The sequence below is a fragment of the Epinephelus moara genome, chromosome 11 (assembly GCF_006386435.1).
Source record: "Epinephelus moara isolate mb chromosome 11, YSFRI_EMoa_1.0, whole genome shotgun sequence".
Taxonomy (NCBI): Eukaryota; Metazoa; Chordata; class Actinopteri; order Perciformes; family Serranidae; genus Epinephelus; species Epinephelus moara.
The window spans coordinates 6,815,859-6,835,628 of NC_065516.1; the positions used below are offsets into that span (position 1 = coordinate 6,815,859).

Here is a 19,770-nt window from a genome sequence, read left to right on the forward strand (position 1 = left end):
GAAGGCCCCAAGCTGCAAAATGAGCAATCTAACTAAATAAACTACAATCCAATCCTGACCCATTAATGGATTATCTACAAGTCAAGTAATAATGCCAGCAAGCTGTTACAACCACAATACCATACTACTACTGTGTAGATATGAACTATATAAAGTCACATATGACTACTAGATAATCATATTTTGAGGCAGGGTGCTCCTGGAGGGTTTTACCCCCTTTCTAAATGTCCCCTTTACATTTTTACTTTAAAGGAGAAAATTCTATTTTATCTTTCAGAGTAAATCATATGACTCTCCTCACAAATCTCTCATTATATATATATATATATATATATGTATATATATATCAAAGCTTTTTATGTACAACTTAATATAAATAAATAGATCACTATTTCCCAGTGACAAAGTGAGATCAGTTCAGCCTAAAACAGTTCTGGTGGAATAATCTCAAGAATGCAGCAATTCGGATGAAATGCCAGTGTGTTACTTGTGTTAAGAGTAGACTTAGTGCCATATCTTGGTTAGGAGAGGAATTAAGGGGGTGGGAATCTTACCCTAACATATAGGTTTCATTGTAACTTGCAGAGCACAGGAGTTATTCCAAGTTGATCAATACACTTTGATTTCTATGGTGCCATGACCTTTACTGTAGCACCACCCTCTGGTAAAACTGAAAAATGGTGTGTGCTCACAGGGATTAAGACTTTTGGACATGTGACAGCATGGTAACTTTTTAATGACACTGCCAGTTTTTGTTTGCTTTTCTTTTCAAATCAAAGATAAGGAGCTTTAAACTCTGAGTGACATGTAGGTGGTAATAAACAAATACTGGTCTGAATACTGTTTCTTTTTTAAAATAAAGCTTGAGTAACAGAATTCTGACAAAGCACAACTTCATTAACAAAATTGAATGACTTCAATGAGCTACTACTTCCAGACTTTCACAAAACATTTAAGAAACATTCTCATCTGATATACAACTAGCTGAATGTTCAAAGTCCAGTAGTGGCAGTGTGAGAAACATATCGTAGCTTCGTGTGCAGGTTCCTGCAGTAACAGGAGAGGAAACCTTTGGCACACACCAGGGAGGCCTTGTCTGGAGCACTTCTGTTGATCATTGACACACTTGTTATCTCACACACACTCATTCATTCACCTCTAACAACCAAGAAAAAACACAGACAGACAGACAGACGGAGATCTCTCTAATTAGTCCTATGGCTTATTATTTTAATGCAGTATGAAATCATAACAGTATTATCCATATAAAAACCACGGTTAGAGCTGAGGCTGCTTCTTTACATTTTCAGGATAAAGTTACAGTATATCAGGGTGACACAACACACAGGTGTTGAGTAATGGTAGACGGGCATATTCACGTACCACTGATCAACTGACAGAAGCCATCATTGAACATTAGACCCCATTCTCAGCTTCATTGCGCTCATGTAAAATTAGCTGTCCACATGATTATGCAAAATTCAGCAAGCTTTAATCCTACATCCCAACAAATATATATTTAATGCAGAATTTCATACATGGAAAATGTTTATAACAAGATTATAAAAGGAAGATATGTCTAATAATTATTTGCCATTTGATCAGTATTTGAGGTTACATCACTTACAAGCCAGTTTGAGAAGAGTCCAACACAGCTCAGCAACCAGTACAAATATTGCACATAGATGGATAACAGGTATGTGACTGAAGCCAACCAGACTTTATTGTGTTGTTTCCTTACTGACAGCCTTATGTTCCATGAACCACAGCTCATCCTGGCCTGAGTAAAATCAAGTAAATCCCAATAAATACAATGGTACAACTTGTATCTAAAAGAACCTTATGGCGTGGAAAAAGAAAAAACTGGTATTTGGTGAATAAATTGATTCATTGTTGGAATTGAAGAGAAACTTTTCCCTGTGCTCCCGTGTTCATGTAAGAAGGATTTTTGAATGGACCACTGCCTTTTGACTGACTGCACACCATATTGTATCTCTGTTGTGGAGCAAAGTTATATGAAAGCAGATGAAGCAATATGGTTAATATGGTAGCTTCTACCAAGTCAGCACTTCCACAACACTTTAATCAACAGTGCCAACCCACAAAATTCATGCAAAATGTTCCCTTCTTGCAACTCTCCTCATTACAGATATTCATTTGAAGTGAACTGATTTTGTTCCAAAATGTCACTGTTGCAGTGCTGGTGTGACTGAGCCTGAAGTCCACAGCACCCTGGCAGCTCCACCTGATGCACTACCACAAACTACACATCAGAGCCCTTGATGGCAATCATGCATACAACATTTAGGCATTCATAACATTTGTAACTCGAGGAATGTTTGAAATAAAACAATCACTGGAGCGGAGTGCTGCCACTGGTGACAGAGGTCAGTCTCTGTCCCTCAGACAGTACTATAGAAGGGTTCAACCCTTAGTGGCAGCACTGAAGCAATGCTGAAGAGCAGCTCCCCAGTTCATGAGCAGCATGTGTCGTATTTTATTTTCTTACAGGTCTCTTGGGAGACAGCCTTCCTCTGGTGAGCTCATATATCTAGCATTCTTCTCTTCCCTCTCAGTCAGACAGAAAAGAGCTGGCCTACCACCAGATTTCTCAGACTTTACTTGAGGTTTGCTGCCATCTTGTTCTGTAAGCACTTCAAAACCTTCATATTAGACCAGCTGAGTCTGGAGATGCCTCTGAAAAAGTTAATTCAGTCCCAGTGTGCATTGTTTGTCCTGTGGCTCCCTGTAGCTCCAGAAGCAGAGCAGCTGTGGTTGACTTTTTTTAGGCCCTTTATCATGTGATCACAGCTTCATTATTATATTAAATTGAGATAACAAAATACTCCTCATATTTAGTTTGAATTTAAAGCCAGTTTATCTCAGGATGTTTTCCTACTTCATGGACTGTCCTAGAGGGTTTTATCATCATTTAGCCTGGCGAAAGAGCCAGCAATGAGCAAAGCAAAAATGACAGAGGTGGAAGAAACATCATTTATCCTCATATAGTTATGTATTAACACATTTTTGCACCTTCAAATCCATTGTTTTCAGTGTAGACACACCATATGCATGCTCAAGCACCACCGCAACCATAGACTGTATTTAAAGACTGTATATAGAGATGGATGACGTGACAGCTCCCCAAAAGTGAAGCCAAAACATCTGTATCATCCCGTGATGGCTGGCTGCAGTACAGTTTGGATGTTAGTGGATGGGACATGGGCCAAAGTAAAAACTCAAAGTACAGTACATTTTTTCCCAGAGATGGTTTCTGTTATTTAAAGTAGTTTTTATCACACTGCTGTTTGTTCTAGTGTTAATTTTTCAAATAAGTCTGGTTTAAATTAGTTATGTTAATGCTATAAAACAGGGATTTTACCACGATTGACAAATGTGTGAGCTAATCAGTGGGCTCGTGTTCAGTGGTGCTGCTTGCGATTGGTTGGATGGGTGTATGGGCGTAAAACTTGATACAGTGGAGATCGCTTCTCTGGCTCCGAATTACGTTACCAGAGCAAGATGGGGGGATGATGAGCTATTTTGGCTTCACTTCTGTACAGTATGAGTTAGTGCAGACGCATCATCCACCTTTATATACAGTCTGTGATTGTGACGTGCAAGCATTCCCTTGTGCCAATTTTGCAGGGCGTGACGGCAGCTTCCCGATATAGACACAGCTAAACTTCTTGAACACAACAGTGTGCACCACCTGTCATGTGACAAGGAACATCCAATCACAGCCAGCAGATATCTTTTTCTTCTTCTATTAATATCAGTCTGTGGTATATGTGAAATAGTAGTTGATCATTTTAGTGCAGGACTACCCAGAGCTTAATATCTGTCCCACTGACAATATTTTAGGCCTACACACTTAAAAAAGCAATGCCTGGAAGATCAGTTCTGCACTCAAGATTTCAGGTAAGCTGGCTGATAGAGTATTTTCATGGTTGCTTAGCAACCTCAGAGACAACCTGTCTCCACACAGGCGCAAAGTAGGCCCAAGAGCAGCACCCGGCACCCGACCTCAGATAAAGACGCAGCATGTGCATGGCCCCTAAAGATAACAGTCCAAAAGAAAGACAGAGCCCAAATTTAATGTTATGTTCAGATATCACCAAACAGGCCTTACAGTGATCACCTGCCTCTGCTGGTCTTGGATTCTGTCAGCTGCGGAGGGACTGTCATGCATACATACTTGTGCCTCAGAGACCACTGTGGTATCTAGCTTATCTCTACAGGTTCACCTCTGTCACTGTTGTGAGAAATGAGCGCACGTGCAGAGATGATTACAACAGTATAGTATGTTTCCACCTATACTCAAACATGTCTTGTGTAAAACACAACCTAGAAGTTGGCAACATAAATTACAAATTCTTCATAATCACACTGAACAAATAAATGATTAGACAGGACTATAGTGATGATTTAAATAACAGGAAACAAATGATTTAAAACATTATTTTCTATTTTTAGCTCTAACTTGTCTCGAGTGCAAAGAATTAGTGGACTGGTTTCATCAGAGCAGTGCATCTGGGGCTGACATCAGCAGTCACTTATGAGCCAAACTCCACAGTTTCCTCCGTGATGGGCTTGAACTCGTAGTTCCCTCTCCCATCCATGTGGAGATAATACTTCATGACAGAGAAGAAAACATGAAAAATACAAAGTCAGTAAGAAAGAGGACATCTACAGGACACAGGGTTCTAAAAATTACAAACTAGGTGAAACAGAAATCTATTGATGGACAGAAATCTGTCGGGCTGTGTGACTTACAACAGAAAGAGAAATTTGGAAATATTTTATTTGTCACACACACAATTATTCCACACATTGAAATGTTTAGTCATAGTCCCCATAGAGTGTGTCTACTCAAGTGTAAGTGGATAAAATTGTTATATATAAAAGAACATTTAAAAGATAAACTAGAATTACTGCCCTATGATTGTATGTCTCTGCAAACCCGTCAAGTTGCAATTACAGTTTACATCCATGTCTGTGAAAACATGGATGCTTCACACACATCTTCCCCCCAACAGCACAGAAGATCTATTTTAATATCACAGTTTCAAGGTGGACACCCAAGGTTAGTGTCACCAATTCAGTATCTGACCAAATGTCTCCCCTTCTGTTCCTGAGATACAATGTTGAGTAAGGCCCAGAAAAGTGATTCTGCAAAACATTATGATGTCACTGTAAAGGTGACCTTTGAATATAAAATACCATAACTTGATCATTTAGCCTATTAGAGCCTGTGTCCACATAATGTTTTCCTTAAGCAGAAAAGCGCTGGCAGGGTACTGGGGAGCACTTCATAAAAAAAGCATTGGCGCCACTTGTGTTTTTTTTAATGATGTGCTGTTTGTGGATTTTCTTGACATTAACATTAGCCATGTGGTTAACATAACGCTGCATTAATGGAGAGTTGACTACCCAGTCAACTTCAAGATTACAAAGTGAACGGTGATAAAAGCACTCACCCACAACAGCAAGTGTCAAAGCCAGTTTGCTCCCAAAAACAAGCTTTTCTGTCTTTGCTGTGACAGTAGACAGCAGCCTTGCTAAAGAAGCGGCAGTGACATCACCTGCCTCTTTCTGAAAAGTTCAGAGATTTTCAACCTACCAACCAGGAGCAGCAAGTGCTGGAATTTGTAATTTACGTGACAACGCCTGAACGCAACACAGGCTCCGCTCCAACTGACTGTGTGTTCAGTGCTGTGCTGCGCTGCTGGGCGCCCCCCCCTAATGTAATGTAGGTGAAACACTGCCTGTGGTTCTCAGTTCAGAGGCCAAATAATAAAACCTTGTAGTTATTGCCTAATGCTGTTTTTTTTTTTTTTGCCCAGGGCGGCATTTAGGCTAGAACCGCCACTGTATACAAAAGCATGAAAACAGTGGAACTGGGCCAACCTTTCATACATTCAGAAAGGGAGCTGAGAACATTGAAACACACAAAAATGTGGACCAAGAAACAGCTATCTACAAAATATCTAATCATCTTTCTCTCTTACACTAAAGTTAAAGCTTCATCATGCTTTAAATGAAGGGCTTGTCTGATTGTGCAACAATCGTTTACATGTACATTTACATGACATGGATTTCTTAAAGTTGGCCTAACACACCCAGGTTATGTGACTGGGAGTCAAATTACTCCTGCATGTATACAGTCAATCGGACCCAAACTGACTGAGGCGCTCTGCGCATGCTCCACAGTTTCCGCCCCAGGCTTTGACCAGGAAGTCGAATAGCATTAAATGCGTAACAGACGAAGAAGAAGCTGGTAACAACGTGGAGTAATCTACATCCAGAGCTGTGCTTTTTTGGATGGACGCAATGTACATAACTGTAAAGTTGTCCACCATGGTACCAGTTTGCCATTAGCTAACCATGGCTAACTTGTTTGTCAGTTGTTTGGTCTGTGATGTAATAGGTCAACTGGAAAAAGGTCCAATACTAACAAGCTGAAAGGGGGCATATCGGCACTTATCAAAGTACAGTCGGACATACTTTGTTCAATAAATTGATTCCCTTCCTATGCTTGTATACTGGGACAAGGACAGTCGTTCAAATGGCCTTGTCAAACTGTAACTGTAGCTCCACTTACTGTGCATGTAAACATACTCAGTGTCTCACATCAAAATTATATAAACCCAACAGTTTCTATAATTTTGTGAAACAGACTGCCATTTATGCTACTGATAATTTGAATAACAGACATTTAGGAGGCAGCCCTGTTGTAACTTTGTATTAGTATCTGATGATCATTTGCCGTATGAGACAAAGTAGTAAGAGTGAATCAGACAGGTACCTACACTTAAAACCACAAGCTAAAACCTCTCCCAGAAGGAAACTTTGGCAACAAAAACAAGAGAATGAAGTGAAAGAACAGTAAAGGTGGCTGTGAGAACCTGAGGATGTCATTTGAAATCATAAGAACATGGAAGACATTCAGTCCTTACCTCGTGGTGCTTCCACAGAGACTTTCTGTGGGACACTGTGAACAAGGTGATGCCCACCTGTGAATCAAACAACACACATGGCTTTATAACAGTTAACCAAAGTAGAAAGCTTCCTAAAAATACCCACATCTACAGGATGTGACTCACTACAGCATCAGTTAATTATTACTGCATTAATCCTGACGCATCTGAATGATCATTAACATAGACTTAAAAACAGTGGAGCCTCAACTGGCCTCTTAACATGACACTGTTTATGTACCACCAGGTCGTTCTGTGCACAAACAATAACATGGAGTATTCTACTAAAAAGCAAGGAATGTCTGTCTTGTCTGTGTCTGTCTTTGTGCTCTTCATATGTCTCGAGAACCATTCATCCAATCTGCTTCACGCTTGATGGGTGTAATGCTGGGGGCAAAAGGACGTGCAGTCAAGTTGGTGCAGTTTGGACAAGTGATACGTTCAATATTAATAAACTTCAAACAGGTGTACAGCACTCTGTGAAGCAGCGGGGGAGGAGCTTTAAGCGCTATGGACTGAATCGAGCATGTTTTCACCTACATCCACTGAGTAACTTCGCCATGCTAACTTATAAATCTCACAATATCAATGTCCATGCTCGACTTTATAACTACAGTGGTTATGCCAAAGCTACAGGCTACAATGAGGCTAAAAACAAATGACGTTTTACCAAACAACTTTTTTATGTTGGGGCTTCAGGACACTTGGATCACTACAGACGAGCAGTATGGAGATATTTTGTGGTTTCAATTATGTGTTTTTGGACGTTTGAATCTGGGGTGCTGTAAGCATCCATTAGGTGGAGTTGTGTTGCTACCTCCTCTCCCCTTGGATCTCCGCAAGTGATGTGAGGACTCTAAATAAACCTCCATCAGCATATGGGTGAGTAGATAATGGCTGAATTTTCATTTTTGGGTGCACTATCCCTTTAAGGAAAAGATTTTCACCAGCTGCCACCATTTTCCTACCATAACTATCATAGATCTTGCGCAAGATGATGAGATCACATTTTGTTTATAGTCTCAATAAGTGAAAAAAAACAACATAAAAACTCATCCCAGAAAGACAGAGAACAAGCATATTTCACAAAATGTTGTACTATTAAACTTAATAACAGCAGCTTATTTAAAGTTTTCACATAATATCACTATCATATCACATTGGATTTGGCCCTACTTGATACCAAGTAGATGACTTTGGTGCTCTCTATACTCAACTCCAGTTAGACATTAGTACAATTAGTATAATGACATTAATATAATGTTTTGTACATAGACTGTGTATCGAGATACATATACAATCTGTAGTTTTGTAAATTGTATTCGGATATTGTAGAGTTTTCAGTTTTAGGATTTCATATTTAATTTTCAGATACATTTTCAACATACATGATTATAACCATGAAACATCAAACAAAAGTTTAACTCTACATATCAAAAACCACAAATTTAACAGGGGACCTGCTAAATTTCTCTGGAACTAACTCAAATATCCAACTGTGGGTCCTGGGGACTCATTACCTATGTGGTGATGTTGATATGTTTTCAGTGTAGTGAGTAATCTGCTAGACTAAAATAAAAACAAGCATTTAAATTTTACAGAGGCTGCGCGCACACACGCGCACACACACACACACACACACACACACACACACACAGAACTTAGATTAAGCCAGGAGTAGGCCTTACGCCAGGGCCACACCGCCCGCGGAAGCGCTGCGAATAGTCTCGAAGCGCCGAGAAGCGAAGCCAGTTTCCTTTCGGCGCATGTGTTAACCGATTGTGTCATCCACAATATGATTACTGCTTTAGCATTAAAATATATCATATTAAAATAGCCTATATATTATTATTATTATTACTGTCCCCTTACTGTACAAACTGTAAAAAAATCTTTATTCCTGACTATGTGACGTCGCCATTAATGTGTTTGTAGTTAAAATATTGAAATTTTTTTTTTTTTTTTTTTTTGGAGATTGGCTTATGGGGTGATTTTGAAGGAGTAATTAAGTTAATCTTCTCATAAGTGGATGTAATATGTAGAGATGCCATCTAGGCCGTTTTTCTTCGTTTTGTTTTTTTTAAAGTCTATATTTTGCTTTACAAAAACGTGAAAAAGCAGCTGTGACCAAGCTATCACGAGGTGAGTAGCATTGTAAGCATAATTAATAGCGATATACTTCAGTTTGTCTGTGTGTTTTTGTATGCAAGCGGGTCTGCTGCGGTCTGCTGACAGTCCAAAATGGCGGCGGTAGGACGAAACCATGGGCGAGTCTGTTCCTAAGGGGCGTTCTATTGAGCTTCGCCTCTTGGTATCCATGCTCTTTGCAGCTGTTTCCTGTTCATCCACCGGCAGTCGGTCGCACGTGCGGCATCATCAACAGCTCCTCCCACCAGTCTTCAACAGCCCCTCCCGTTGCGGAAGGCCACCTCGGTCAATGGCAGAGGCAAAAAGAATTTCTTCAAAAGTAAACTGAGTATGAAAAAAACACTACTAAAACAAACTGTGTCAAACCAGTACTTGAAATGACAAACAGAGTGAAAAATTGAATTTCCCCTCGGGGATTAATAAAGTATGTAAAATTTAAAAAAAATTAAAAAGAAAGTAAAAACCATACTGCTGCTGCTGAGCAATAGAAAGAGTGATTGGGCTGCAATTTGCAGTGAGTTCAATGCAAAGGATCATGTAACCACGGGGACAGCACAACACTTCAAGTCAGATATCTTCATAATTATCAGTATTTCATATTTCTTACACTCATATTTTTTATATTGCATCTATTGAGTGATATCTGCCTTTATAGACTGTGGAAAAACCTTACACTGGCTTTATAGAAGAGAGCTATTTACAACTGGTGGTGGGCCTCTGGGGGGAAAAAAAAAAAAAAAAAAAAAAAAGACTGATGAATTGAGTGACTTGCTGTCCTGAACAATAGAGCAACCTCTGTATGATATACCAAACAATGATTTGGACAGTTTAGATGAAGACCTGGGCACAAATTACAGTTAAGACATTAAATTGGTAGTCTCGCTCACCAGACCTTTCTCAAGAAAAGAAAGGTCTGGCTGCGCTGACTCTCACTTTAAGATTGGAGAAAAAAAATGCCCCGGCTTTTTTTTTTATTTCTTTCAACCAATCACAATCATTCTTGGCGGTGCCACAGCAACGGTGCGCTTGCAAAAATATTGCTGGGGGGAAACAGGTTTTGGTGTAACACGGCCACAAAAATATCGCCTACAGGACGCGAACCATGGCAGGAAAATGGCTACATCCCCGCAAGATCAAACAACGCAAAATTTAGTAAAGGACGTTTGTCAACTATGACAACCGGAGGTGGTAGGGCTCGTTCCGCCCAATGAGAGGCTGATCTATGCAGCGAACTTCCGCCCACTCAGACTATTAAATTGGTTACTTCCTTTGGTAAATACACCATATTCCACTGTGTGTGACAATTTTTATTCTGATTTTGTTTTAAGGACCATAGCAATTCATTTGTGCTTTTATCAGTGTTCTTTTTTTCAAAGGAAAGAAATCTAAACAGGTTGGAGGAATCCGTGCTCAGTGAGTGTGTACCCCCCCTCCACATCTACTACACCATCCATGAGTGCCACCACCTTTCAGCAGAGAACAGAAAAGATGACCATGGATGAAAAGTTAGCCAGAGGATTTCATAACCATAAAACAGAATATCTGAAGGAAGAACATGAAATGAAAATGAGAATTCTACAGGATGAATTGGAAATGAAGTTGGCGAGGAGAGCTATGACGCAAAAAATATACAGTAATGAGACAATAGTGAATACCAGCCACAATTAACAATATGATTTGTAAAAAAGAAATGTTTTGTCATTTGGATATTCATGAATGTGAGTATTTTAATCACCACAAGCTACATTTTAAACCAGACTTGGTTTAGTTACATTTAATTTTGCACACTATTTTAATTTTGTACAACATAAACCATTAAAGCAAAAATAAGCCATAATAAAGACATTCCATTTAAGTGCATCTCATCTATCTGAAGTGCTACAATGTGAAAGCATCATCTTCAAAGTAATTCAATCCATAAACCTTGGTAAACCAAGTACTCCTCTGGCTGGCCTCTGTATTGCATGTTGGTAATCCATACAGTCTGTGCTGTCTCACAAACATTGTTAAGCAGAGGTTAAACCTGCCTCCTTTGATGATTAATTTAAGCTTCAATTTAGTCCCAGAGAAGCTCTGATCCTCCCTCTTGCAACTGGCTTACTTACTAACCCAGAACAGGCTAAATCTACGACTATTTTAAGATATGTCTGCGCAAGTCCCTTTAGGATAAGAGAGCTTAAATGAGCTTTTTAGTCTGGCACTAGGCTTAAGTCTTGTCTGTGAAATCGGCCCATAATGTATTTACTGTTCATGTTAATATTAATGTGTACTATTTGGACAAATTGTATTTTGATGTTTTGGCAACATTTTTCTTGAAACTTTCTTGCCAGTAAAGCCCTTTGAACAAAATTTAAATCAACTGACTACAGATGTGAGACTAAAGGCTCAGACATACTTTCCCTACTGAACATCTGTGGACAGCTGCAGTCAAGCGGATGCAGTTCTATTCATAGGACAATTAAGGGTTCACTTCAGCCCCCAGCAAACAGGAGGGCTGGGAGGTGAGCTTGCCGTCCTCCTACTGCCAACGTCGGGTGAAACTGAAACTAACTGACACTGCTGGGTCCAAAGCAAATGTCTGTCAATCATCCAACTTGGAGGTACCTTTACCGCTGTGCAGCGGCTGTGTGAAACAAGGGACAGGAGCACGCATGGTAGGTGCGCTTACTATACATACAGTCTGCACAATCACAAAAATGGGCTGCTCGCAGACATGGGTGGATGACGACATTAAATTACATGGACTAAAGCAGACTTTTGTGTATATTTTCATCATTAAATTGTGCAAATCGGGCAATGTTTCAGTAAGTATGTGTTAATTTGTATATCAGTACAATCGGTTTTTAGGCCCAGCAAAACCAGCTGTATATTTGAGCTTGCATCGACTACAAGGCAGCACAACAGCCACCACCGCAGCATTCAGGAAATCAGTCTATGCTTGTAGCCGATGTGGAGAGTGAAAGATAGAAAGAGTGTGTATCACGCCTCGCCCAGTGCTCCAGATGTATAAGAAAATGGTATCATAGGTGAATTTTGAGATGACGCTCAGACTCAGAGAGGCTAAATCCAAGCACTTTCAAGTAGTTTCCAGACCCGTGGCAGTCCTGTAAGACATGACTGACATGTTAATTGCCAGATGATGTACTGAGCTGCTTTAGCCATAGACTACCATGGTGATTTTAAAGATGGTGTGTTTTTTTTCCCAGCTGAGATCAGATGTGAACCTTGTTTCTCAGAAATGTACTGTATTTGTGTGTATGATGTGTTTTTGGGTCGTACCGTCCTGCAATGGCTGTAGATGTAATCCTCAACATCTACACTCACTGCACTGGTGCACTCATCCAGAATGGCAAACTGGGGCTTGTGGTAGAACAGTCTGGCCATCTACATACAGAAACAGAAACACCAGCATCATTGCCAAATATATAGTGCAAAATGCCATGAATACAGCCTAACCGTAAACTCCAGATTTTCTCTGTGCTGACAGATTAAAGAGCTCATATGATTTATTCTTCTTAAACTGGATGATAGGCCATAGGTATTGTGACTTTTGACCATCAGATTAAATGATGGTTCACAGTGTTATTTACCATGTTCTTCCTCCTTTGACTGGAACAGGTCTTTTGTTTTAATAGGATTTACCTACCACATACTGTTACTTTAACATGATGATTAGAACTAGAATTACCACTTCATGGTTGTATGCCTCCGTGAACCCGTCAAGTTGCAGTTACAGTTTACATCCATATCTGTGAAAACATGGATGCTTCACACACATCTTCTGCCCTGCACAGACAATCTATACAATCAGGACAGTTTCAAGGTGGACACTCAAGATTAGTGTCACCATTTCAGTATCTGACACGTCTCCTCCTCTGATCCTGAGATATGATGTTGAAAAAAGTCCAGAAAAGTATTTAACAGTAATTGAAAGTGTGACAGAAATTTGTGTGAAATGTCGTCATAATTAGCATATGAATTCTTGCGTTATAGCCAAAAACATGTTTTATGAGGTTACAGTAACCTTGGCCTTTGACCTTTGACCATCAAATTCAGTTTATATGAATAAACTATTTATTCAGTTTAGTCCAGGTGAACATTTGTGCCTAAGTTGACAAAACTCCCTCAAGGACTTTTTGAGATATTGCATTCATGAGAATTAGATGGATGCAAGGTCACAGGGACCTCTGACCACCAAAATCTAATCAGTTCACCATTGAGTCTCAAGGCATTCTTGAGATAATGTGTTCATGAGAATTGGATGTATGGGCGGACAAATGGACATACAACTTGTAAACGTAATGCCACTGGCCATAGCTGTTGCCAGCACAGAGCCATGAAAACAGCCCTTGGTTCAACAAGACAATGGATCAATGGTTTCGTAGTGACTCGGCCCGCCTTTCCTCTCTATTAGGAAAGACTAAAAAATATTATAAACGTGTCTTTAAACTTACAGCTCTAGAAGGCCTTTTGTCTTAGGTTTAAGGTTTGTTTCAAATATACAAACACATTATACAGTGACTCAGTGGGTCACACGTCCTCTCATAGCAATAAGCTCCTGCCTTTAAATAGGCCAGCTGCATTCAATTTTAAACTTACTCTGTGGAGTTTGCGTGCTCTCTGCATGACTGTGTAGGTTTCCTCACATAGACTTAAGACATGAGGGTTCAGTGAATAAGTAACTTCACGTTAGTTGTCAGTACAAGTATGAACTGGGATGGGCCCTGAGCAGGACAATCAGTTTAGAAAAAGGATGGATGGACTTGTGTTTTTAAGTATGCCACTCAAACACTGTGTCATGTGTCCTGTACAGCCTGTTAAGTTAGTGAGTCCTTACAGCCATCCTCTGCTTCTCTCCTCCACTGAGGACATCCATCCAGTCCTGGACTGAGTCCCAGTTGCCCTCCCTGTCCAGGATATGACCCAGTTGAACGTTGTCCAGGTACTCCTTCAATACCTGGACACACAGACGAGATGATGCATGTAAATTCGAAACACACACACAATGGAAAGTGATTGTGGAGTGTGTTGTGTCCCACCTGATCAGAGATGCCTTTCCTCCTCTGCTCTTCATGGGTGTCAGGGTAAATGACTTGGTCCCTCAGAGAACCCAAAGTCATGTAGGGTCTCTGGACAAACAACAGGTTTCATCAACTCCTTCAATTTTAACAGTGCAGTTTAACATTGCAGTCAATGAAGTGAGCATGTTTGAACAACACTGTGAGAGATACTGCCTCTAAACATCCAGTACAAGTATACCAGAAACCAGGGGCGATTGCTCTGAGACAACAAGGGAGGCTGAACTTCCCCTAAAATTTTATAGAAGAAATTGTCAAATATGCACTATTAAATTTACATTAAAACAAGAATTTACATTGTATTAAACATGCATTAGGATGTGTGTCAAATGTCAGCTGTTTATCACCAGTTTTCAAGCGCGACCTCCGTGTCATACACGGTGGAGGGCGTATCTCTCTCTCTCTCTCTCTCTCTCTCTCTCTCTCTCTCTCTCTCTCTCTCTCTATATATATACACACATATATATACATACACATATACATGTATATATATGTGTGTATGTATGTGTATGTATATACGTATACATGTATATATGTATATATGTATACATATATGTAGATATATTTATACATATGTATATACATACATTATACACACACACACACACACAGATATATACGTATACATATACATACATACATGTGTACATGTATATATATATGTGAATATATGTATGTGTGTATATATGTATGTATATATGTGTGTGTGTGTTTATGTGTTATACACATACATGTATNCACACACACACACACACACACACACACAGCCTACTTTTCAGGGGAGCACAGACACTAACTGACAGAGCTCATTTCTTGAATTTTCTAAATGTTTTTTCAGTACGCTTCTGCCTTGGAGATTACTTGTCTGTAAGTACTATGTGTGCACAAGCATTAACCATTATATATATATATATATATATATATATATATGTATAAAAAAACAGTATAAAACTGAAACTGAAGTTTACTATTCAAAATGTATCGTTTGTAAGAAATTTAGTTTTGTCTGGCTATATTTGCAAGAGCATAGACCACGTTACTGCTAAAAGCTAGAGCTGGAAGATAGCTGGCAATGAGTGATCCTTTTTAGTTGTTAGTGGTGGAACAGGAAACACAGCTTAAGCAGTGTTCACACCAGACTTTTTATTTTTTTCGCTGTCGCTCGGTTCGCCCCTTTGATATCGCTTCATCCCCTTTGATATCGCTTCATCGCTCAGTTGCAATCGCTCATCAATGTGGCAGAAATCAACAGACTCGTGCTTGACTGTCATGACATGTCAGCTTCATTAAAAGTATAGCTGCAAATTAAAAGCAACAATAGATGTAAAAACACACAGAGACAATACATCTGTGATCAGTTCCCTGATTTAATTTTAATATTTTTTTCAATCTTCTCCAATTTCTCTTTTATTTTATGGAAGTGATCAATGTAAGTGCACTTGTCCTAGAGCCGCCACGACGTTTTTTATAATGCAAATAACTCTGTTTAGATAAAACCTACAAGCTTCTCTTCCTTTGACTTTTCCTAAAAATGTGTCTTGTATGTTTTCTGAAGCCTATAATTTACAAAAATGAAACACACTAGACTTCTGAGCATTCATACCTCCGACCGCAGCAGCAGCTGAAAATTATACATTTTGATACATACAGGTAGGCTATACATATTGCAAAACACTGTAAAAGTACACCAAAGCATACATTTTTGTTTCCAAATATGTATTTGAAAACGAAACCATTCATACGGTCAATAAAAAAAACATATTGTTAATAATAAAACACGAATGTAATCTCAACAGTGACCGCGCCAGCCGGTGGGACTGCGGCTGAACCGCTTCCAATGTTCATTCATTCATTCAATCAATCAATCAATCGCGTGTTCAATGTGTGTGTGTGTGTGTGTGTGTGTGTGTGTGTGTTGTTAGTATGTCAGAGAGGAGTAGTATCAATAAAAAAAAGTTTCCACTAATTTTTTCTGTGTTTATTTCTTTTATTCTTAAGTTTTTTTTCATTAAAATGCGTAATATAGCCAACAATATTATAGACCAAAAGTTAATCTAATTTATTATTGTAGAATGTATTTAGCAAATCACCATTTTCAACTAGAGACACAGTGCAGCAGCAGCGCAGCAGCAAAAAAAAAAAAAGGCATTATAAAAAGCCGACAAATAGTGTTAATTAATTGACATGAGACAATGGAGAGGTTGTCAGTTCTATTCTATAGTCTGTAATATTTATTTTTATTTAATCATAACTTCTTGGAAATTACTCAAAAATGCATTTATTGTGTGCTCCTGAGCACACGGGCAGCATTAACAATGAAGCTACATATGATGGTCTGGCAGATCGTTGCGGCGCTTGGAGGCAGTTGACAGTGACAGTTTTTTCAGCAGCCATTTTTCTTCCTACCAATAACCTATGGTTGAGGCAGCTCCAGCTCCAACTCCGCTCACATGCTCTGACTCAGGCATCAGAGCCTCTGAGCTACAGCGACAGATGCATTAGCGCTGTCCGTGAAATTGGAGAAGATTGAAAAAATTGTTAAAATTAAATTAGGGAACTGATCACAGATGCATTGTGTCTGTGTGTTTTTATATCTATTGTTGATTTTAATTTGCAGCTATACTTTTAATGAAGCTGACATGTCATGACAGTCAAGCACCCCCCCAGGATTCCGGGATTCCGGCAGCCAATCAGCGTTGAGCTGCAAGCGACAGGACCCAGCGAAATACAGCTCCAGATGGGATTTCTCATCTCAAGTGACAAGCAATATTTCGCTCGCTCGCTCTGTTGCTCGGAGCCCGAGCAATTTTTCTCCCGGGCGAATATACGCTCAATCGCCCATTTGCATTGACTTTGTCTGTAAACTCGTCTCTAGCAAAAAAAAAAACAGGTCCGGTGTGAACACACCTTTACAGATGATTTTTACCTGTGGAACATAGAAGAGCTTCCCTCTCTCTGGTTTTGTCAGGTGTCCTCCAAACAGAGGCCACAACTTTAAAAACAAAACAAACAAACAAAAAAAACAACAACATATGATTGCTTTATATACCAAAGAAAAAAACAAATGTAAAACACATGTACATTACAGACCAAATTGATTAACTGTGCTTTCCAAGTAACCACCGTTAACTGGAAGGTTTCTCACCTCTCCGAGCACTCTGAACAGAGAGCTCTTTCCACAGCCATTTGGTCCACAAACAAGAACATTGGTGCCAGATCTCACCTTCAAAGGATGAAAAAAACAACAACAATGATCACATTCAATTTAACTAATTTGTGCAAAATCAGGCATATGTCCGTATGATCGACAACACTAAACCAAAATTCAACTCAACATTTCAAACTAATTTATTAATTTGTTCATTAAGTCAGTCAATCAAAGTTAGCCTATGTGGTTGAGATATGGTGGTGAGCTTCACCTCAAATGAGAGGTCTCTGATCAAGATGTCTCCATTGGGTGTTGCAAGGGGGGTATGATCAAATCTGCAAATTAAAAAAATGTTAGTCTAAAGCTTGGCTCACAAAAAGAACAAAAAATATCATGATGTACATACTGAACTGCAGAATAAGAGACCTACTTGATGATGTTATCTCTGTTGGTAATTTGACCACTTCCAGGCACCAGTGGGAGTTTCTCTGCAGTATCTGATTGTAATATGAATGGAAAAAACAAATCAGTTCAGCTTTTTGGCCGCACAGCTCCAGTAATTTGAGATGAAAACTCATTTCCCACATATTTTTCAATTAAGAATGTTGTGTACCATTCTCCTGCTGTGAGACCATAGTACGTTCATATTTGCCAGCATTCAGCTCCTTCAGGACTTTCATCAGTTCAGTGATTCGCGTTGTGAATCTGTAATAGACATGAATCAAAAACTTACATGAACATTTGAATTCTTCAGAACAGATCTCTGTCTCATTTAAAAGGGGGTGTATTATTTCATTGTTCCTTTGCTAACTTGCAGCATGTTTCACTGTAGCGGAAAATGTAGCCTTCACAGCATATGGCTGCTCCACCTCCTTGCTCCGTCACAGCTGCAGGAATGTCTCACGTCATGTCTGTTCCCTCCTGCCATCTCCTTGCGCGCCTCGTTTGAAGCATGAAATGCAATTACTCCTGTGAATGCTGATTCAGCAATCACTTTTGAGATCCAAATCTTTATTATTGGTGTGAATGCAAATTCAGCATCTAGACTTTATTATTCTGACTTCGTATTTCAGACAAAGCTGAGTTTTCAAATCTGAACCTTTTCAATTTTTGAATAGTTGCAGTGAATTGGAAAAAAAAACGCACAACAACACAAACAAAAAACAAACAAACAAACAAACAAACAAACATAATATAATTCATCAATCTTGAGCAAAACCCAAATGTAGAGACTTGTAAAACTGTGGTTTCTTAGTTATTTTTTTTACTTTATCCACATAAAGGACATGTTTTCACCTTCAGCAGAGTCTTGGAATGCTCATAGGGAAGAGATTTCAGCAATAAAACTCAAAGTTTTTGACGCTGGATGTCTTTTTCAGGCAGTACTTCTGTGTGAAATCCAGTCTAACCATGTCTAACAGTTCAGACAGTTCAGACAATCAGTTCCTGATTGTTTCTGATTAGAGCACCACTTTTAAGCTGTTTTTAGGACCTCTGTCTCTGCTGTTTTAATGTGAACAGATTCAAACCTTAAGATGTTTCAGGTTTAAAACTCCCTTTCATACTCGCACTCTCTCTCACACACACACACACACACGCACTTGCACACGCACTTCCACACGCACACGCACTCTCGCACTCACATGCACTCTTGCACTCACACGCACTCTCACACTCACACGTGATTTATGATTTTTTTTCCACCTTTATGCTTTTTAAAATATCAAATATTTATAAATCTCCCTCTGTACTGCTGGTGTCAATATTATTAGGGCCCGAGCAGGTCACAGACCTGCAAGGTCCCTATTGTTTTTCTCCTGATTATTATTTTTTTTTTTTCTTTCGCCAAAATGAACGCATTTTTCACTGCCTGAACATACCTCAAAACTCACCAAACTTGGAATATAAGTCACACCTGGCGAAAAATTTTATAATCTATTGTCCTCCTGAATTTCCACCACTAGGTGGCGCTATTATTAAGGGAAGTGCGTTTTGGCTCATAACTCCCACATACTTTGTCGCATATTCAAAAACCTTATATCCACGCGTTCAGTGAATTGTGCTGAATCTAGTGGTACAGGCCACGCCCATTTCCGCCTACCGTTTTTTCCCCCACAAATTCGCAAAATGTCGCAAAACTACTTTTTCGAACTCCTCCCAGGCAATTTCACCGATTGGCATGAAACTTTGCACACAGCATCTGTGGACCCTCCTGACAAAAAGTTTTTAAAAGAATTTCAATAGTCCAAACAATACTCAAGTTATTAACAACTTCCTGCAGATTTCGTTCTAAACAGGAAGTGCTGCATATCTCCACATTGGTGTATCCGAATGACATGAAACTCAGGTTACCACTTCCCCATGGAAATAAAATTGATAGGGGTGGTATAGAGTGGGCCCTGTAACTCACACACCA

The 19,770-nt window shown here is 39.4% G+C and overlaps 1 protein-coding gene across 3 annotated transcripts in view; it reads right to left on the minus strand.

Moving 5' to 3' along the window:
* Positions 1 to 1,216: 1,216 nt before the first annotated feature.
* abcd3a (ATP-binding cassette, sub-family D (ALD), member 3a) overlaps positions 1,217 to 19,770 on the minus strand; it is a 76,329-nt gene continuing 57,775 nt past the window's right edge. For all 3 annotated transcript variants that reach the window (XM_050056484.1, XM_050056482.1, XM_050056483.1), the window contains 10 exons: positions 17,968 to 18,059; positions 17,785 to 17,851; positions 17,626 to 17,689; positions 17,352 to 17,429; positions 17,133 to 17,198; positions 14,168 to 14,257; positions 13,966 to 14,085; positions 12,408 to 12,512; positions 6,960 to 7,016; positions 1,217 to 4,634 (listed from right to left, as the gene is read on the minus strand). In XM_050056484.1, coding sequence (XP_049912441.1) covers positions 4,557 to 4,634; positions 6,960 to 7,016; positions 12,408 to 12,512; positions 13,966 to 14,085; positions 14,168 to 14,257; positions 17,133 to 17,198; positions 17,352 to 17,429; positions 17,626 to 17,689; positions 17,785 to 17,851; positions 17,968 to 18,059 — 817 coding nt within the window. In that variant the 3' untranslated portion in view covers positions 1,217 to 4,556. The remainder of the gene's footprint in view (positions 4,635 to 6,959; positions 7,017 to 12,407; positions 12,513 to 13,965; positions 14,086 to 14,167; positions 14,258 to 17,132; positions 17,199 to 17,351; positions 17,430 to 17,625; positions 17,690 to 17,784; positions 17,852 to 17,967; positions 18,060 to 19,770) is intronic.